Source organism: Canis aureus, chromosome X (genome assembly GCF_053574225.1).
Source record: "Canis aureus isolate CA01 chromosome X, VMU_Caureus_v.1.0, whole genome shotgun sequence".
In the NCBI taxonomy this organism is placed as follows: domain Eukaryota; kingdom Metazoa; phylum Chordata; class Mammalia; order Carnivora; family Canidae; genus Canis; species Canis aureus.
The window spans coordinates 114,462,634-114,482,881 of record NC_135649.1 but is presented as its reverse complement, the minus strand read 5'-3'; the positions used below and the strand labels follow the sequence as shown (position 1 = coordinate 114,482,881).

General features: G+C 44.6%; 1 protein-coding gene and 1 pseudogene across 18 annotated transcripts in view; one reads left to right on the top strand and one right to left on the bottom strand.

Moving 5' to 3' along the window:
- Positions 1–20,248, top strand: part of EGFL6 (EGF like domain multiple 6) — a 231,127-nt gene that overhangs the window by 151,884 nt on the left and 58,995 nt on the right. For 9 of the 18 annotated variants that reach the window (XM_077890049.1, XM_077890047.1, XM_077890037.1 and 6 more), the window contains 5 exons: positions 10,707–10,865; positions 12,252–12,342; positions 12,516–12,601; positions 13,474–13,679; positions 14,746–15,126. In XM_077890049.1, the coding sequence (XP_077746175.1) occupies positions 14,867–15,126 (260 nt within the window). In that variant the 5' untranslated portion in view covers positions 10,707–10,865; positions 12,252–12,342; positions 12,516–12,601; positions 13,474–13,679; positions 14,746–14,866. Of the gene's footprint in view, positions 1–10,706; positions 10,866–12,251; positions 12,343–12,515; positions 12,646–13,473; positions 13,680–14,745; positions 15,127–20,248 lie in introns of all 18 variants that reach the window. The other 9 variants (XM_077890043.1, XM_077890042.1, XM_077890038.1 and 6 more) reach the window with 6 other exon arrangements.
- LOC144309066 (non-histone chromosomal protein HMG-17 pseudogene) lies at positions 19,484–19,856 on the bottom strand (annotated as a pseudogene).

Below are 20,248 nucleotides of genomic sequence, written 5' to 3'. Positions count from 1 at the left end.
GCAATAAAAAGTGTCGTTTGCTAAGTTAATGAGGTGACTTTGAGAAAGTTTTCAGGGATGTGGGCTCGTTGCTGGGGGATCCAATCAAGTGAGGAGAGGACTGGAACTCTCATTCCCACCTCCTGATCTCAGGAGGGGAGAGAGGCTAGAGATTGAGTTCAATCACCAATGGTTATTTATTTAATCAACCAAGCCTATGTAGCAGAGCCTCCATAAAAACCCAAGAGGGCAGGGTTTGGAGAGCTTCTGGGTTGGTGAACACATGTGGTTGCAGGGAGTGACCTACTCAGCATAGAAGCTCTGAGCCCTTTCCCCACGCCTTGTCCTATGCGTCTCTTTCACCCGGCTGTTCCACAGTTATATTTTTTTATGATACACTGGTGATCTAGTAAGGAAAATGCCTCGAGCTCTGGGAGCTTGCTCTAGCAAGTTAATCAAACCCAACGAAGGGATCGTTGAAACCTCCGATCTACAGCTTATTGATCAGAGAAGCCCAGGCAACAACCTGGACTTGGGACTGGTGTGTGACATTGGTAGGGGCCGTCTTGTAGGACTGAGCCCTTAACCTGTGGAACTGGATGATATCTCTGGGTAGATTGTGTCAGAATCGAGTTGAATTTGTGGGACACTTGGTCAGTGTCCTTGGAGAACTGAGTGAATTGTTTGGTGGTATTGGGGGGGAAAACACACACACGAGAGGTTTAATAACAGCTAGCCATATTATGTTAGTCATTTTTTCACTTCTCTGCTGAGAAATCAATCTTCTCCTATCTTGTCATTTTATTTTTAAGTAATCTCTGTACCCAACGTGGGGCTCAAACTCACAACCTAGAGATCAAGAGTCCACTGTTCTATGGACTGAGCCAGCCAGGTACCCCTAAAATTTATTTCTATTTGAGTGAATTTGGGTGGGGGAGATACTTTGTTTTATTCAAATTTAAGAATTCTATCAGAGAGAAGTGGAAATAAATTGTGATTTTAAATAAACTGGTTTGGAAATCCCAGTTGATGAAAGTAATCAAAACTAAGTACCAGCAACTGGGAATATTAAAAAAAAAATAAGATTAATTAAAGGAAATTTTTCAAAAAGTAAAATTATGACTGAAAAAAATGTAAGATGAGGGTCACCTGGATGGCTCCTTTGGTTGGGCTTCTGCCTTTGGCTCAGGTCATGATCCTGGGGTTCTGGGATCGAGCCCTGCATTGAGGCTCCCTGTTCAGCGGGAGTCTGCTTCTCCCTCTCCCTTTGCCACTCCCCGTGCCTGTGGTCTCTTTCTGTCAAATAAAATCTTTTTTAAAAATGTAAGACGAACACATGTTAAAGATCTTACTTAACTCATCACTGTGGGAACTAGAAGATATTACAGCTAATTCAAAGGAGAAACCAAAGAACAGACACATAGATCAGGAATGTTGAAATGAACTTGGAGGCAAAACTGGCGTCTTCCAGCATGGGGGAGGGAAGCCACTTGACCTTCAGGGCACAGGATGTACATGTCTATAGATATAAATGATTTTGCATTGTTAACAGTCATCTACAGCAGTAAAATAGCTCAAAGACTGACAAGCCAGAGTCAGAAAACCAGGAAGGGTGCAGTGTAAACAGCACGTTGCTTGCCATTGAAGCACAAATGGTTCTTTATGCCACCATATGAGAAAACGTTTTTTGACTGAGTTTTCCCGCTGGTGTGGCCATGAGTGTTGGGGACCTTATGTAGCTAAAGAATAAAACCATAGTGGGTTTATTTTGGGAAACGGGAGTCATTTAATGAACTCTTTATGTTAGAAAGCATTACCAGAATTTTTGCAATAAATCCTGGCTTCCTATTTGTCAGGCTGCAGAAAATGAGCTCTCCCAAGATGCATATTTCTTTGGTATGCTAACCAATAATTTAGCTGGGAGATTAATTCCTATTTGACCCCAAACTCCAAAGCCACTGTTGATTTTGAAGATGGACTGTAGTGCGGTGGTATGGAAAGAGCTGGTTGGCCCTCTCCAGTTGTGGGCTTTGGACACATCTCATAAAATACCATTCTAACTCTGATGACCTCTAACACTTGATGGGTTCTTACCTTATACCAGGTACCACTCTAAGGTCTGAGTTTGTATTAACACGCTTAGCTGTACAATGACCCTGGGAGGTATCTTCTTCCTATTTCACAGCTGAGGAAATGAAGAAACAAATTTAACTCTCTCGATCGCACCCCACCCCACCATGAGATACAGCTAGTAAAAGGTGGCGCCTTCGTTTTTTTGTGGGATTTTTTTTTAAAGATTTTATTTATTTATTCATGAGAGAGAAAGAGAGAGAGAGGCAGAGACATAGGCAGAGGGAGAGGCAGGCTCCCTGTGGGGAGCCTGATGTGGGACTTAATCCCAGATCATGTCTTGAGCCGCAGGCAGATGCTCAACCACTGAGCTACTCGGGCTTTCCCTGGGGGAAACCTTTGAACCAAAGAGCAAATAAAATGAATTTTTAATTATTATTATTATTTTTTAAAGATTTTATTTATTCATGAGAGACACAGAGAGAGAGAGGAAGCAGGGACACAGGCAGAGGGTGAAGCAGGCTCCTCGAAGGGAGCCCGATGTGTGGGACTCGATCCCGGGACTCCGAGGATCACACCCTGAGCCAAAGGCAGACACTCAACTGCTAAGCCACCCAGGTGTCCCTAAAATGAACTTTTTAAAAGTAAGCTTCATGTACAAACATTTCCATCAAACCCGTGTTGCATTATTAATTCCTGAATATATGCAAACATCTATAATGTTTTAGTAATTATCTTAATGGAGCCTGGTAGCAAACATGGGATATCTTATTTCCATAATATGGAGATTAACATCAATAAAATTTTAATACATATTTTTCTATTTAGCAAAGATATCTATGAATATACGATAATTATCATATTGTGTTTCTACCATAAGCTTTCAGTTGCATAAATTCTCTGGCATCCAAGCAGATTCAGGAGTTTGACAAAAGAAGGAAATACTAATTATTTTAAGATTTGTGTGGAATCAGAAAAGACCCCGAATAGCCAGGGGAATTTTAAAAAAGAAAACCATATATGGGGGCATCACAATGCCAGATTTCAGGTTGTACTACAAAGCTGTGGTCATCAAGACAGTGTGGTACTGGCACAAAAACAGACACATAGATCAGTGGAACAGAATAGAGAATCCAGAAGTGGACCCTGAACTTTATGGGCAACTAATATTCGATAAAGGAGGAAAGACTATCCATTGGAAGAAAGACAGTCTCTTCAATAAATGGTGCTGGGAAAATTGGACATCCACATGCAGAAGAATGAAACTAGACCACTCTCTTTCACCATACACAAAGATAAACTCAAAATGGATGAAAGATCTAAATGTGAGACAAGATTCCATCAAAATCCTAGAGAAGAACACAGGCAACACCCTTTTTGAACTCGGCCATAGTAACTTCTTGCAAGATACATCCACGAAGGCAAAAGAAACAAAAGCAAAAATGAACTATTGGGACTTCATCAAGATAAGAAGCTTTTGCACAGCAAAGGATACAGTCAACAAAACTCAAAGACAACCTACAGAATGGGAGAAGATATTTGCAAATGACGTATCAGATAAAGGGCTAGTTTCCAAGATCTATAAAGAACTTATTAAACTCAACACCAAAGAAACAAACAATCCAATCATGAAATGGGCAAAAGACATGAACAGAAATCTCACAGAGGAAGACATAGACATGGCCAACATGCATATGAGAAAATGCTCTGCATCACTTGCCATCAGGGAAATACAAATCAAAACTACAATGAGATCCCACCTCACACCAGTGAGAATGGGGAAAATTAACAAGGCAGGAAACAACAAATGTTGGAGAAGATGCGGAGAAAAGGGAACCCTCTTACACTGTTGGTGGGAATGTGAACTGGTGCAGCCACTCTGGAAAACTGTGTGGAGGTTCCTCAAACAGTTAAAAATAGACCTGCCCTACGACCCAGCAACTGCACTGCTGGGGATTTACCCCAAAGATTCAGATGCAGTGAAACGCCGGGACACCTGCACCCCGATGTTTCTAGCAGCAATGGCCACGATAGCCAAACTGTGGAAGGAGCCTCGGTGTCCAACGAAAGATGAATGGATAAAGAAGATGTGGTTTATGTATACAATGGAATATTACTCAGCTATTAGAAATGACAAATACCCACCATTTGCTTCAACGTGGATGGAACTGGAGGGTATTATGCTGAGTGAAGTAAGTCAGTCGGAGAAGGACAAACATTATATGTTCTCATTCATTTGGGGAATATAAATAATAGTGAAAGGGAAAATAAGGGAAGGGAGAAGAAATGTGTGGGAAATATCAGAAAGGGAGACAGAACGTAAAGACTGCTAACTCTGGGAAACGAACTAGGGGTGGTAGAAGGGGAAGAGGGCGGGGGGTGGGAGTGAATGGGTGACGGGCACTGGGTGTTATTCTGTATGTTAGTAAATTGAACACCAATAAAAAAATAAATTAAAAAAAAAAAGAAGGAAATACTAGAATTTACAGATACCATAAATATGTCATTTAGGAAACTTATAGTGTACTTTATTATAGTGAGAAAAAAGTCTTTTAAGATTTTATTTATTCATTCATGAGAGACAGAGACACTCAGAGAGAGAAGCAGGCTCTCTGCAAGGAACCCAATGCAAGACTTGATCCTTGGACTCCAGGATCACGCCCTGGCCAAAGGCAGGCACTCAACCACTGAGCCACCCAGGCGTCCCAAGAACAAAAAAATTTGTTTAGATTTTACTTATTTGACAGTGCGCACAAGCAAGGGGAACAGTAAGCAGAGGGAGAGGGAGAAGCAGGGAGTCCGATGCAGGGCTCCATCCCAGGACCCTGGGATCATGACCTGAACCGAGGGCAGACACTCAACCTCTGAGCCACTCAGGCGCCCCTGAGGACAAATTTTAAAAGATACATTTTCTTCACTTTGACACTATACAAATATTATACAGTACCAAAAACATGTTTGTAAACTCAGTGAAGTGGAAGGTGTGGGGCCATGCAATGAACTCAGGATTAGATTTATGGACTTTTATGGGTTTTATAGCTTTGTTGGTTATAGTCAGACTAGGATAAATAGAGTTGTATCAAAATGGCCACTTACAATCTAAAAAAAGACCAAAGTACCTCACAGTTCTGAAATTGGCCATGGGGAGCCTCAGAGCTCATATGTACAATAGAGTTTATGTTAAATGGACTTAAAAGGAGATCCTCAAAGTTCAGATGGAAACTGTTTCTATTAGAATATACATAGGTGTCTTGGGGGTCTCCCCAGAGGCAAGGAGGTTATTTGGAAGGTGATCCCAGGAAATGTTAGCAAGGGAATGGGGAAGTTCGATGGGGAGGAGAAGGAAGCCAATAAAGAGTGAATTATCAAGTCACTTTCCACACTAGGCATCTGGAGCTCCAATCCCCTGGGGAACACTGGGAGACCATGTAGAGTTTTCCCAACCAAGAGGTGAGGTGGTGGGGTGTAGAGTCACCAAATCCCTGTCCATCACATGACTAAAAGTCCTCCGATGAAGAGTGGCAAGTGTTCAAGATGAGCAGCCTTTGTCAATCAGTGGAGAAGCCAGAAAGCTAGGGGTGATGCCCTTGTAACATCTGCTGCAATAGATTCTGAAAATTCAACTGATGAAACTGTCTTTCAGTTCTTCAGCGCATTTCCTTTTCCCAGTAAAAATAAACTGGAGTGGCAAGAAGAACGCCAATCAGGTGCCCTCATTCAATCCCCATTTTTATATTTTACTGCCTCTAACTTCTTAAGGCCAACTCCAGGCTGGAGCTCTCTGTACCCATTTACTCATCTGTAAAACAGAAGTCCTGTATGCCATGATCTTGAGCATCTCTTCCATCTTAAGATTCTGTGTTTGATGCAAATGAACCTCTTTTTTTCTTTACTTGAAAGGGTCAGTGCAGGCTGGCCAGACTGGGCAAAAGGTAGAAGGTGGGATGTAATAGTGCTTTAGTCAGGACTCCTCTGGATGCAGGAGATAAAAACGGACTATCTCAAGTTCAAAGAAAGTATATGAGAAGGATCCAGGAACTCCTAGAGATGGAGGGCAGCAGGTAGGTCTAGTCCTTAAAGGAAGAGAAGAATCCTCAAACTAGTTTGAGATAGTGATCTGATATAGACTGTGATAGAGAAACAGATGGTTATAAGTATAATTGTAGAAACAGAGATGTAGGGGCGCCTTGGTGGCTCAGTGGGTTAAGTGCCTGCCTTCAGTTCAGGTCATGATCCTGGGATCCTGGAGCCTCACATCAAGCTCCCTGCTCGGCGGGGAGCCTACCCTTCCCTCTGCCCCTCCCCCTGCTTGTGCTCTCCCCCTTCCCCCCCGCCCCCCCCGTCAAATTAAGTTAAAAAGAGAGATTAAATATATACAGGTACTGTGATAACTATAGAGATATATAGTGATAGAGGTATAGTGATAGTTATAGACATGTAGTTATAGATACAATATTAGTTATGGATATATAGAGAAATAAGCGTACACGGATTGAGAGTGATAGACATATATTTAGGGATGTATAGGTATAGGCAGGCATGGATATAATTACAGTTGTAGAGCAAGAGATACTGTGATACAGGTTTATATATGTGTAGCTAGATACATAGATTGTGTATAGATAGATACAGATATGGATACAGATATACATGTAGATGCAGGTAAAGACTGATACAGGACCACCTAGTACCTAAGCATTTGCTCCCCTTCTACTCAGTAGCCTTGTTGCTCCTGCTCCTCCATCAGTCCCCTGCCCTAACTTCAGCTTGGACACCCCTTGACTTGTCCCACTGCAGTTCTCCAGCCCCTATTGTTGATTGATTAATGACCTTCGTGTCCCAGATCCACAGAGGAAAAGCATGGTGTTTATATCCACCCTGGTCCAATCAGCTATGGCTGAGGACTGGTGAGTCACAGGGCACGACCACTGAGCCTACCATGTTAGTAAGATTGTAGGAGCTAGTTTTTTTTTCTGTTTAATTTTTTTTTTTTTTAATGATAGTCACACAGAGAGAGAGAGAGGCAGAGACACAGGCAGAGGGAGAAGCAGGCTCCATGCACCGGGAGCCCGACGTGGGATTCGATCCTGGGTCTCCAGGATCACGGCCTGGGCCAAGGGCAGGCACTAAACCGCTGCACCACCCAGGGATCCCTGTAGGAGCTAGTTTTAAAATTTGGGGAACGTGGGGTATCTGGGCAGCTCAGTCAGTTGAGTGCCTGATTCTTAATTTTTTGTTTGTTTGTTTATTTATTTTTTGATTCTTAATTTTGGCTCAGGTCATGATCTCAGGGTTGTGAGATCGAGCCCCACATTGGGCTCCATGCTCAGCAGGGAGTCTGAGATTTTCTCCCTCTGCCCCTCTCCCTGTTGGCTCACTCTCTCTCTCTAAAATAAAATGAATGAATAAAACCTTCAAGAAAACTAAAATTTGGGGAGGGAATGCTAAGATGTTCAAGCACCCAAAATATGTCTTATTACTCCTGAGGAGTGCTAGAGGCACTTAAAGAGGTACTTAAAGAGGATGAAGACGCTTGGGCTGCCAATGATTCAAGGAAAGTATTTTTAACTTTAATTCCAGTAAGGTAACATACAGTGTGATAGTAGTTTCAGGTGTAAAACATAGCGATTCACCAATCCTATACATTACTCGATACGTACCATGATCAGTACCATGATCGGTGTATGCTTAATCTGCTTCACCTATTTCACCCCATCCCCCTCCCTCCCTCCCTCCCTCCCTTCTGGCAACCAAGTTTGTTTTCTATAGATAAGAGTCTGATTTTATGTTTGTCTCTCGTTCTTTGTTCATTTGTTTTCCTTAAATTCCACATGAGTGAAATCCTATGCTATTTGTCTTTCTCTGACTTATTTCACATAGCATTACCCTCTAGATCTATCCATGTTGCTACAATGGCAAAATTTCATTCTTTTTATGGCTGAGTAATATTCTATTGTGTATATATACCACATCTTCTTTATCCATTCATCTCTCGATGGATAGGCTGCTTCCATAGTTTGGCTATTATAAATAATGCTGCAGTAAACATAAGGATATATATATATATATATATATATATATATATATATATATATATCTTTTCAAATTAGTGTTTTTGTATTCTTTGGGTAAATACCCAGTAATGGAATTACTGGATCTTATGGTAAATTCTATTTTTAATTTTTTTTAAACAGGAACTCTAAATTCTACACCCAACATGGGGCTCAAACACCCTGAGATCAAGAGTTCCATGCTCTAATGACTGAGCCAGCCAGGCACCCCTCTATTTTTAACTTTTTGGGGAACCTCCATACTATTTTCCACAGTGGCTGCACCAGTTTGCATTCCCACCAATAGTACATGACTTCTTTTTTCTCCACATCCTCAGCAACACTTGTATCTTGTATTTTTTATTTTAGCCATCCTGATGACAGGTGTGAGAGGATATCTCATTGTGGTTTTTTTTTTAAGATTTTATTTATTCAAAAAAAAAAGATTTTATTTATTCATGAGAGTCAGAGACCTACGCAGAGGGAGAAGTAGGCTCCTCCCAGGGAGCCTGATGTGGGACTCCTCCCTGACCCTGGGATCATAGGATCACGGGGATCACGCCTTGAGCATTAGGCAGACACTCAACTGCTGAGCCACCCTGGCATCCCTCATTGTGCTTTTGGTTTGCATTTAAAGGAAAGTATTTTAAAGCAGCAGGAAAGTAATACTGAAAGGTGTATCTACCCATAATAAAAGCAAAGGAAAAAGAGGCAACCTATGCTAGACAAGGGGCTACAAGGCCCAGAGAATTTAAGAGAGAGAGCTTGGGATGCCATATCCCACCCCTTACCCTAAGAAAGTGTATGTCTTCCAGAAGCAGACCCTGAGACATAAATATGAGACTATGAGTGAAAATACCTTACTTGCAGGTGATTCAAGGGAACAATGGTAAGTAGGTAAGACAAGAAGGAAGCCATAAGCAGAGGGTGTATTTGGTGAGTTCTCCCTGTGGTCCCTGTCATGCTAGGCCAGCAGTTCTCAATAGGACAGGACCACCCTCATCTCATGATGGTGTACTGGAAGTGTATGAGTGTTTAAGTAGACATGACTGGGGGAACTAATGCCAGCCAATGCTAGACATCCTGAACTATGTTACCAACCCCTAGCGTTGTGCCTGGCACCAAGTGAGTACTAATTAGATTAATGCATATGTGCTAAAGATCTCACAGAATGTGTGGAATAAAGGCCAGAAGCAAAGCAGAACGAATATTAGCCACGATGGAAGAGAAATTTCATTCACTCCTCTATCCATCCATTTATTCGTTGAATTAAGATCTCTTCCTTGCTGAAATTAGCCCAGCTTTTCAATTTCAAATACAGTCTTTTGGGTCATAGTTGATTTTTCTTCCCCCCTTTCCACAAAAGAAAATGTTAGAGTCATGGTACTTTGGAGAGAGACACTTAAAGATCCAGAATTTTTTGCAAACATGATACAGAAAGTGAAGCCCAAAGATATGAACTGGCTTGCCCAGGTTGAGGAAATTAGTAGAACCCTGAACTAAATCCTGATTCTTCTGATTTCCAACCCTGAGTTCTTTTTACCAAACTCACTCTTCCTCACTCTAGAGGAGCAGCACTCCTGTGGGTCTGGGGCCAGTTATTATCCGAGCAGACAATTTTTCAAGATTTCCTAATTTATAAAAATCTTGCTATTTGAAAATAGTTTAAGTAAACAATTCATGAACGTAGGGGATAATCCAGGAGCAGCATTTATACGTGTAGAACCCAAAGAATTTATATTCTTCCTTCCTTGTTTCCACGGCACCCCAAAGTACTTCTGTTAACACTTAGACCATTAATTCTAATGTATTTACATGTCTGTCACCCAGGGCAAAGGATTATCTCTTAATCATCTTTACATCCCATCTGGGCACAGTGTCCACCCCATGATTGGCAAGAGGACAATAAGTGTTTGTTAAAGGAGTAAGTCTATAAAGGATATGGAACTTTTTGCAAATAGGGAGGGGTATATGTAAAAAAAAGAAAAGCAATATTTTGTTCTGGCAAATTTTGCTACCTTTATCTTAAAAGAGGAATCACAAATATAGTTCCAATTTTACAGTCCACAGAACATTTCCCAACCACGCTTTTTCAAGTCAAGTCAGAGCGGCTTTGAGTAAGCGTCTGTACTTTTAAGGCCCATCTAAATGGAGTTGCCTGGCTTTCATTCTCAGAAATCATTGTATAGGATTTCTGTAGGACAAAATAAATAGACAAGCCCTGCAGGGGTATGCCAAGTTAATACATTCAATTGTGAACAGGAAAATAGCAAAGGATATTTACACGTGGAACAGGAAGGAAGTATACAGGGTGGACTCCAGCTCTACCACCTCCCAAGAAAGACAAAAAGAAAAGCCCTCGATGATTGAGTGCCTTCAGTTGGGAACATAAGTTTAGTCAAAGTCAAGGGCACTAACATTCAAACAATGAAATTTCATTCACTTGTAGACAAGGAGATTTTTCTATATAGTAGTGACATTTAAAGGGTCATAGATCATAGATTGGTCACTTAAAAATTAGATGAAAGCCATGCTGATCCTCACCGACATATAAAATATTCACTGTTTCTGGTGGCAAACTGACCTTATCCCCCCGCCCCCCACCAGGCCATGAATCCCTGCTGTGAAGAATGAGGTCTGACAGCAAAATGAACCACCAGTGAGCTCTGGCTCCCAAATCCACGTTTTTTCTGTTCCATTGACAGATGACCATATACGAGATGTAACTGCTCTAAACTTCACGAGCCTCATCTGTAAAACGGCATGGTAATATCTTCCTTGTTGTCAGGAGTAGATAATCATTCTGAAATATCTAGCATATAACAATCCATAAATAAGTTTCTCTTCAATTATCAAGCAGGAGGTTTTTAGAGCTGGCAACACTTGAGGGGAAATGAATCATGGTGTTATTTTTTTTCCTCTTTTAATCTCACCTTCATTTTTTTCTGTTCCCCAAGAAGTGTGGTCCAGATGTTCTAAGAACCACATGTTAGCTGGCCAGCCCAGGTCACCAGGGAGAAAAAAGCTAGAGACCGTCCAGTGGACACATTTCTACCGAGCGGTCCCCACCGGGCCTGGCACTTTGTAGGTTACAGATAAACGTTTGAGCAAGAATGAGGGGAGAGGACAAAGAAGGAAGGAAGGAGGAGAGGTGGGGAAAAGGAAGGATTTTTTTCTTCTACCATGGAGCTCCCAAGAACAGGGACTTTGACAGGCACAAAATGAAGAAAAGCAATATGTACCCGAAGACACACCTTCCCACATAGAATTTAGCCGTGTCCCCTTCAAGAAGCTTACACATCCTCGTTGACTCCTTTCGTGGAATAATGAGAGAAAAACAGACTGGGAAAACCCATCCAATTTCTAGAACATGTCAATGCAATTAACATAAAAGAAGAATTAAGAGGTACCATTTTCTTCTTCAGAAGGAATGATCAAGAAAACATGAAGTTTGGGGTGCCTGGGTGGCTCAGTTGGTTAAGTGGCCGACTCTTGATTTCTGCTTAGGTCATGAGCTCAGGGTCCTGGAATCCAGCTCCATAACGGCCTCCGTGCTCAGTGGGGAGTCTGCTTGAAAATTCTCTGTCCCTCCCCCAACTCGCACATGCTTGTGCTCTTCTCTTAAATAATCTTAAAAAAAAAAATGAAGTTTTAGGAGAAGGCCATGTGATGGAAACAAAGGTGTGAACTCATCCTGAGTTGTGGCTTTGGGCAAGGTGCTTCACACATTGGAGCTTTTTCTCCACTTGTAAAATGTTAGAGTTGGTCCAAACAATGGTTCTCAAGCTTGGCTTGCCATTAGAACCACCAGGGGAAAAAAAAAAAAGAACCACCAGGGAACTTTCTACAGGTCCCCACACTCAACCCACTGTTCGTACATTAGAAACTCTGGAGGTGGGGCTGGGGCACCAGGAGTTTCAAAGCTTCCCAGATGATCTCAGTGTGCAGCTGAACTTGAGAACTGCTCCTCCAGGGGATCTCTAGACTCTCACTACCCTAAGAGGTTCCCAGACAAGCACCATAGGCATCTTGAGATCTTTTTAGTAATCAAGACGCAGGTCTTACTCCAGAGCTATGCAATCAGAATCTGCATTTTAACAAGACCCTCAGCTAATTTGTAATGACCATAAAGTCTGAAAACTCTTCCCTTAGACTCTCTTCCGTCCAGCCGTTTCATCTGCTAATGCTTTGCTTCTGGTGCTGCTGTTTGGACGTAATTTTGGATCTCAGCGCCAGGCACAATGTAAGAAAAGTTCTCTATGTGTTACAGGTATATATTCAGAAGGCACAAAAATATCCTGTCACACCTGTACCACGCAGGGGGCTCAGTGAAAATAGATTGAAAACAAAAGTAGCACTGTAAAAGGTGTGGATGATTTTATGAGATTCTGATCAAAGATTGCTTTTCCTTTGTAGAATGCAGTGTGGGCCCCCTAAAGAGCGGTGCTCTTCAAAGTCAGCAACGCCACAGTGTTATTAAAAACACCTGCCTCTACATGGCGGTTCGTATCCAGTGTCTTCTCACCTGGCAACACATCACTTCCAGGTTCCTTCTCTTCATCATGCTCCCTGACGGCGCCTTGGTTCACAGCTCCCCTCAGGAAATAATAAGTGGGTCGGCCGAGGGGAGTTTGAACACCCGGGATGTTCATCACCTCTCTTAAGCCTACAGAAGAGAAGTCTGCTCTGATAAAAGCAAAAAACAGAAACTGCACCACTTTAGAACTTAGGGCTAAGAAGGCAGGATGGCCCCCACATGTTAGGCTACTCATGTTTTATTGGGACTTTTTGGAGTAATGGTTTATTTAGAGGAGTGATCTGGATTTGCGTGTTTAGGGAGAAGTGGCGTGGCCAAAAACTCATAATTGCAGATCAAATTCAGCCTCTAGAAATGAGGTAGCAGCCAGTGTGGTGCCCGGCCCCTGCCCCCCTGGGCCTGACCGTAGGACATTGGTAGTTAGCATCTGCAAGGCTGGGGGCTGCCTTTGGCTGTCAGCCCCCAGTCTGCCCTCACCACACCCCGCCAAAGTCCTAGGATCGGTTCCCTGCTAGGGCCTCCGGCAGTGACTGAATGCAAGTGCCTTTTGGATGAGCTCATGCAGAGACAGCTGGCTCTGGGAGATGCTCAGCAGCTCGGAGCTCCTGTTGCCCCCAGCGATGACCCCATGATCCGTACTTGCTAGTTCCCTTCCTGACTTACTCCTCACTCCCCTGCCAAGGTCGTCTGCACCTCCAGAGAAAATTGCTTCCACTCCGCTCCTTGCTCCCATGGTCAGCTTGTGGGGAAAGCCACACTAAGATTTTAGATTCCATTTGCTTTAAGGTATTTGCAAGCACATGGTTCATACCTTCTGTTCTTTCCTTTCAATTTTAGTATTTTCAGTAAACCAAATCGGTTTTGGGATGAAGACTAATGGCCTTGAAGAGGTCATCTAATCGATTACCTTATTCATGAGACTCATTTGACATCTGAAGCCACCCGGGGAGTAAGAAGTAAGCAAAAGGATTTCTCTATCAGCAGAGCCCCAGGGACAGGGGCCCTCCTTTCCAGTTCTACACTTGTTAGTTGCATGAGCTCGGGTGAGTCGCTTACCCTGACTCCGCTTTTTGACACTTCAGAAATGGGGGAACTAATAATCACTATCTATAGAGTTGTGGGTGTTGAGCAAGATGATACACGCACAGTGTTTAGGACAGGGCCTGTCGCTATCATCTAGAAACAGCTCAGTGGTCTAGCTGGTTACTAACCAAGGACACCGAATCCATTAGGACACCTTCAACCATAAAACCAAAGATCCAGCATGACTTAGACAGGTAAGGAGATCTACTATGGTATAAATGAAGAATCTGTGGCAAGAATCTTCCCCCATCTCCACTCCTCACATTTTATTGGCTAGAATTAAGGCATATACGGACTACGTAACCGGAATTGAGCTTGTCAAGATAAACTTTCTTCATATTCTAGTTTAAACTATTCTCCATCTAAAACTAGGTCACAGGGGGTGTTGAGAGCTATTGCTGAGTAACAGATTGTCACAGTAAGGCCTCCGCTTGGCTGACACTGCTGACCGTGGCTGAGCTCATTCGTGGATCTGTGGGTTGGGCGACTCTAGGCTTGAGTAGATAGCTCTGTTCCACCTGTTCCTCATTCTCCTTAGGTTGCCGTGCTGGCTGGGGCTTGGTCTCCTTGTGCCCATGAGAGAGGCTCGGGTATCTCATGGCCTAGGCTTGGAACTGGCAACTGGTTAACCTCTGCGCGTATGCCATGGGTCAAAGCAAGTCACAGCCGAGTCCCGAGGGACAATGTGGGGTCATAGGTTCTGCCCACTGTGAAACCAAACGGTATAGATGCAGGGAAGGGGTAGAGGAGGGACCAGTTGTGTTTCTGCACGGGTTACTATATCACAGTATCGTCTTGTGGCCCCATGTGAGCAGGCTGTTGCAAATGAGCATGGGAGGTCACCTGTCAAATGAAGGGGTTGCCCAGGACCTGGTGACCTTCCAGCTCTAGCAGCCCACGATTTGCAGTTTGTGGAAGAAAACCTAGCAGAGTATGAAAACCTAAACAAAAGTCGTAAAGGAGTGTTCTGAACCAGCATCCTTGGTTCCCGCTTTGACTTAACCAAATTCTGAAATCCGAGCGCAGGTATCGCCGAAACCTGCCGCAAGCAGCTGTCTGAAACCTGGCACGACGGGGGACTCTGACCGGAGTGAAGTGAACCGAGTCGGGGGACGGTTCCCGGCAAGCGCGAGCGCTAGCGCGGAGGATGCGCGGGTCGGGCTGGAGGCGGGTCCCAGCCAGATGTGCACGGCCCGCCCCGCCCGCCCGCCAGCAGCACCCCGAGCCCGAGCCGCGCCGGCGCCCCCACCGCCTGCTGGGACCGCGCCGGAGGAGCGGAGGAGCGGAGGCCCCGAGGGGACAGAGGACACGCAGCGGGAGGCCCCAGCCGAAGATGCCGCCGCCCTGGGCCCTGGCGCTCCCGCTGCTGCTCCCCTGGGTGGCAGGTGGCTTAGGGAACGCGGCCAGGTGAGTGTGCTGTCGCCCGGCCCCAGCTCCTCGCGGCGGCGGCCCTCCTCGGCCCCTCCAGGCACCCCTGCCCGAGTGGGGGGCTGCCGCGCGCTGCGACGCCGTTTCCCGGGTGCCGGCCCAGGGCGCGCGGGCTCTGCTCCCCGCGCCCCTTTGGCCGAGGCTTGCCCCCAGTCCCACTGCCCCAGCTGCGCCCCACCTGGCGGCGGCGGGCGGGCTGCGGGAGGAGGGCGGGCGGTGGCCCCGCGCGATCCGCGGTGCCGGCGGGGGTGCGAGTGCCAGTGGGTGGGTGGCATCCGTGCCCGGGGGGGGGGGGGTTGTGCTTTCCCTTCTATCTGAAGGGCACCCACTGACGGTCAGTCGCTCGCTTTGCTGGGGGAGGAGGGGGAGAAACGGGAGCACAGAGGAAGCGTTTGCTGTGCTTGGGCTGAGCCGGCTGGGAAGGGGGCTCCTCTACTCAGTGCCTTCCTGATGGAGGTTAATGAACTGGAAAGAAAGGATGTGGTTATCACATGAAATCGACTGATTTTTCCTGCCGTGGCAATTTAGAATCTGAAGCCGTGTCTCTACTGTTGATAAACTTCTCGAAGTCCTGAAACTTATTTTTCCTGAGATCAGCAAAACCACTTAGGAAGTACCTGCATCCTGTCCTGGCACTATTCTAAACACTTTAGGACTATTAACCCAGTGAAAAACCCATAAGTGTTCTGTATGAGAAGTACTATTATTGTAATCCTCGTGTGGCAGAGAAGAAAAACGAGGCACGGAGAGGTTGGACTCGCCCAAGGAGGCACAGCCAGTGAGTGATGGAGCTGGCATTCGGACCCAGGCAGTCTGGCTCAGATCCCTGCCTTTCTCCAGGGCGCTAGAGCAGCCTTGTAGGAATCAGTCACTGGAAAAGCTTTCCTGGTTCTTTGGCTGCGGTATCTTGTTTTCTGAGGTGTCCACCAGAGCAGGGTTTCTCATCCATGACACTGTTGACCTTTTGGGCTGGGCTGGATAATTATTGGTTGGGGCTGGTTGGAAAGCTGTCCTGTGCGTTATAGGATTTTGAGCATTATCTGTGGCATCTACCCACTAGATGCCAGGAGCAACCTCTCCACCCAGAATGTCACCAGACGTTGCCCAAGGTAGGGGCGGAGGGGCAGTGGTTTGCAGAATCCCTGCCTTGTGGAGATTTTTCTAGTCGACAATTCCTGGGGAGAGCCGCCTCAGAGCCTTGGTTTGGAACAGGCTTCTGAAAGGTGAGCCTGTCTATCTTTGTTTGACTTACAGAAAAAAAAAAATCTTTCATCAGTCAGCCACAGTATTAAGGGATTTTGAAGTTCAAACAGAACAAACCTCAAACCAGGTTCTGAGAATGTATGATCGTAAGTTTCAATTTCCTTTCCACAATAAAAATGTAAGCAGATGCAATTTGCTCATAATCACATTCTCCTTGAGCATTGGAGGTTCTTGTATTGCTAGAAAGCCCACTTAAGAAAGACCAAATGCTTTTGGGAGATGAGATTAGCAGTTCCTTAGCAGCCGGCAAACGGACCTCCAAGAGCCTCACTTTCAAAGTGCCACCAAATTAAATTAAAAGCCGAAAAGCCCCCCAATAAACCAAGGAATATTAAAATGAAGAATCCGTGTCAGGATTCTGCAGTTCTGTGGTTTTCAAGATGTGAAATGTGCTTTCTTTGCACAACGTCAGGTTCACACGCTGGTGTGTTTATTATCTGCTCAACAGGCTTGGCAATGTCAAGTGGCAGCTCTTCGGGAGCTGCCCAGACGCCGTGTTTCATCAACTCCAGCCTCCACATGAGGGATGATACGTCTACAGAAAAGGCAGAGACACTCGCTACAGAAGAGTGTGGACACTGCTTGTTTCCTGGGGCTTCCCAACTTAAAAACTGTGACTGATACAGGAATTTCTAATATAAGCACTGGGTTGCTTTTTTTTTTTTTTTTAAAGATTTTATTTATTTATTTGGCACAGAGAGAGAGAGAGAGCGCACAGTAGAATGGCAGGGAGAGGGAGAAGCAAGCTCCCTGCTGAGCAAGGAGCCAGGACTTGGGGCTCCATCCCAGGACCCTGGAATCATGACCTGAGCCAAAGGCAGACACTTAGCTGACTGAGCCACCCAGGCTCTCCAGGGTTTTTTTTTTTTTTTTAATTGAAATACTACATAATTTTAGTGATCCAGAGAATTGCATGCCACCTCAATGGTGCTTAGTGCATTGTAGATCGTTAACACTCATCAAATGAATAAACCATTAGCAGCATATATTTTCCTGATCATAAGCATCAGAAATTGGCTTGAACCCTATACTTTTTGTTTTCTATTTATTTGTTTATTTATTTACTAGACAAAGAACCTGATTAACCTTGTTTCAAACTTTATTCCCAGGCTTCGTCAGATTAATTAGCTGCAAAGAATGAATTGTGTCTAAGCAAAAAGCTGAAAAAGAGCTGTAGTGTCCAAAGGGCTTGGGTTTAAAAATATTTAGAGATCTAGGGGCACCTGGGTGGCTCAGTCAGTTAAGTGTCTACCTTCGGCTTGGGTCATGATCGCAGGGTCATGGGATCGAGCCCCACATCAGGCTCTCTGTTCAGCGGGGAGTCTTGCTTCTTTCTCTCCCTTTGCCCCTTTCCCTGCTTGTGCTCTCTCTCTCTCTAATACATAAATAAAGTATTTTTTTTAAAGTTTAAAAAACATTAGGGATCTAGATCTTATCAGAGCCATGAACAAAATTTTAGAAAAACACTCATAAAAATAACAGCTCCCAGTCACTTCTTCAAGTTCTCTCTTCTGCAGAGGATGATGCAATTCAACTTGCTTCATTCTTAGAAGCTTCGTCAAAATTCTTCCGAGGATCTGAGACTTCACCGTCCTCCTCCTTGGTAGGCAGCGAGTGGTGCTTTCCCATCCACAGGGTGTGTGGGCAGAGCTTCAGCCAGTCTTCTTAAACTAGCCAGAGCGTGTGCACCCAGCTGGTGTAGGATCCTGGGGAGCATTTCTGTGGGCTGCTCTGTCTCAGTGCCGCCTGGAATGGACAAAGCGTCCGTCGCCGGGAACACCTGCACTTCAAGGTTGGGAAAGTGGATCCTAGTTCCTGGCTTTGTGAACATGTTCACTTCTCCAATACCAGAAGGTATTGTCTACCCCTTCTTTCAGGAGAACTGAAGCTTTTTATCCCGTACTGTAGCGCTTCGGATGAACCACCTTCTTTCAGTGGCGGTTCCTTCCCCACCAATGCGCACCAGTGCTTGCATTTTGACGAGTTTCTCCTGGTTTGTGATAGTTTCTTTCATCTTGCTGGAACAGAAATGGGGCTGCGTGGGGGACTAGGGTTGGCACTCGGGGGTGTCGGGTGGATCAGCTGAGATTAAGTCGAACCTAGACTTTTTTTTTAATTTTTAAAACTTTTGCACTTGAATTCAATTATTTATTTATTTTTATTTTTAAATTTTTATTTAAATTCAATTTGCGAACGTATAGTATAATACCCAGTGCTCATCACACTACATGCCCTCCTTAGTGGCATAGGGTGGTCACCCCATTCCCCCTCTGTCCTCCTCTTTCATAACCATTTGTTTGTTTCCCAGAGTTAGGAGTCTCTCATGGTTTGTCCTCCTCTCTAATTTTTTTTTTCAAACTGTATCCAGCTTTATTAAAGATACTTTTCATAAACAATCATAGTATTTCAGGCAGGACATGGGCGGACGATCGTTAGCAGTATACAACAACTTTCAAACTCCCTTCTTCAATGGACTACCAAAATCAGAAAGCCACCATAAAACCCAATGAAGTCTTCATGTGATGCTCTGAACAGGGAAAGTTTAGAGTGAGGGTTGACAGTTCACATTTAGCATGTTGTTTAACAACTTTTCACAAGCCGACCCTGACTTTCAGGAAATGAAATGAAAATGGCAGAATTATCAATCTGAAGATCCACAAGCTAAAAAAAGGAACTCTTTTGAGGGACGCCATCTCAGTGGTGACACTGTAAAGTCCAGATTGCCTGACATACTGGGAACCATTTCATGGGGTCAGGCTCCAACAGGTCTCTGGGTTTAAGGGAGTCAAGTCTATGTTGAAGGTAGAGAGGGAGAAGAAGACATAACTGAATTTTAGTTTTTCCACACCACCAAGGTGACCCATGTGTGTCAACATCAAGGAATCCCTCCTCCTGGGAGCCAAGAAGAAGTTTCTCAAAACTAGAAGGGAAAGGTATTTTTCCCCCTTGTTACCAATCTAGCTTCCAAGATATTCTATTAGTGACATATGCCCTTCCCCCAAAACAACAATGAAGTGTTTTCCGTGTGCTAACAACATAGCTTTAAAAAAAAGTAAAAGTTAAAAAAAAAAGTCTGCATTTTTATAAAACTTGATAAAAAATAGTATTTCAAACTGTACAGTCACCAGAAGTACACAGTTATCAAAAATGCACACACTTCACTTGGCATCTCCAGCACCTTCAGCTTTCTGTGCCTGGTCTGTTTGGGCATCTCCATTTTCTGCAGGGTTATTTCCATCCTTGCCAACATCAGCTTTCCCCTTTTTCCCTTTGGGTACCTTCTCTCCCTTCTTTGCAGGGGCCTTTTTAGGCTTGGGCTCTGGCTTTGGAGGAGCAGATTTAGCAGATAACCTTGCAGATCCTCTCTGGGGCTCATCCTTCACCTTGGCTTCATCTCCTTTAGCATCCCCTTCAGCCTTTCTCTTGGGCATGGTGGCAACGGTGGCGGGACGTAAGCGCTGGACGCAGGGATGCAGCGGCACGCAGGCTTTGGCCGGTCCAGGGGTCGTTCTCACCTCTTCTCCTCCTCCTCTCTAATTTTTTGCCACTCAGTTTCCCCCCCCTTCCCTTATGGTCCCTTTCACTATTTCTTATATTCCACATACGAGTGGAAGCATGTGATGGTTGTCTTTCTCTGAATGACTTACTTCACTCACCATGATACCCTCCAGTTCCATCCACGCTGATGTAAGTGGTAGGCATTCATCCTTTCTGATGGCTGAGTAGTATTCCGTTGTGTAGATATAGACCACATCTTCACCCATTCATCTGTCGAAGCACATCATGGCTCCTTCTGCAGTTTGGCTATTGTGGACATTGCTGCTGTGGACATTGCGGT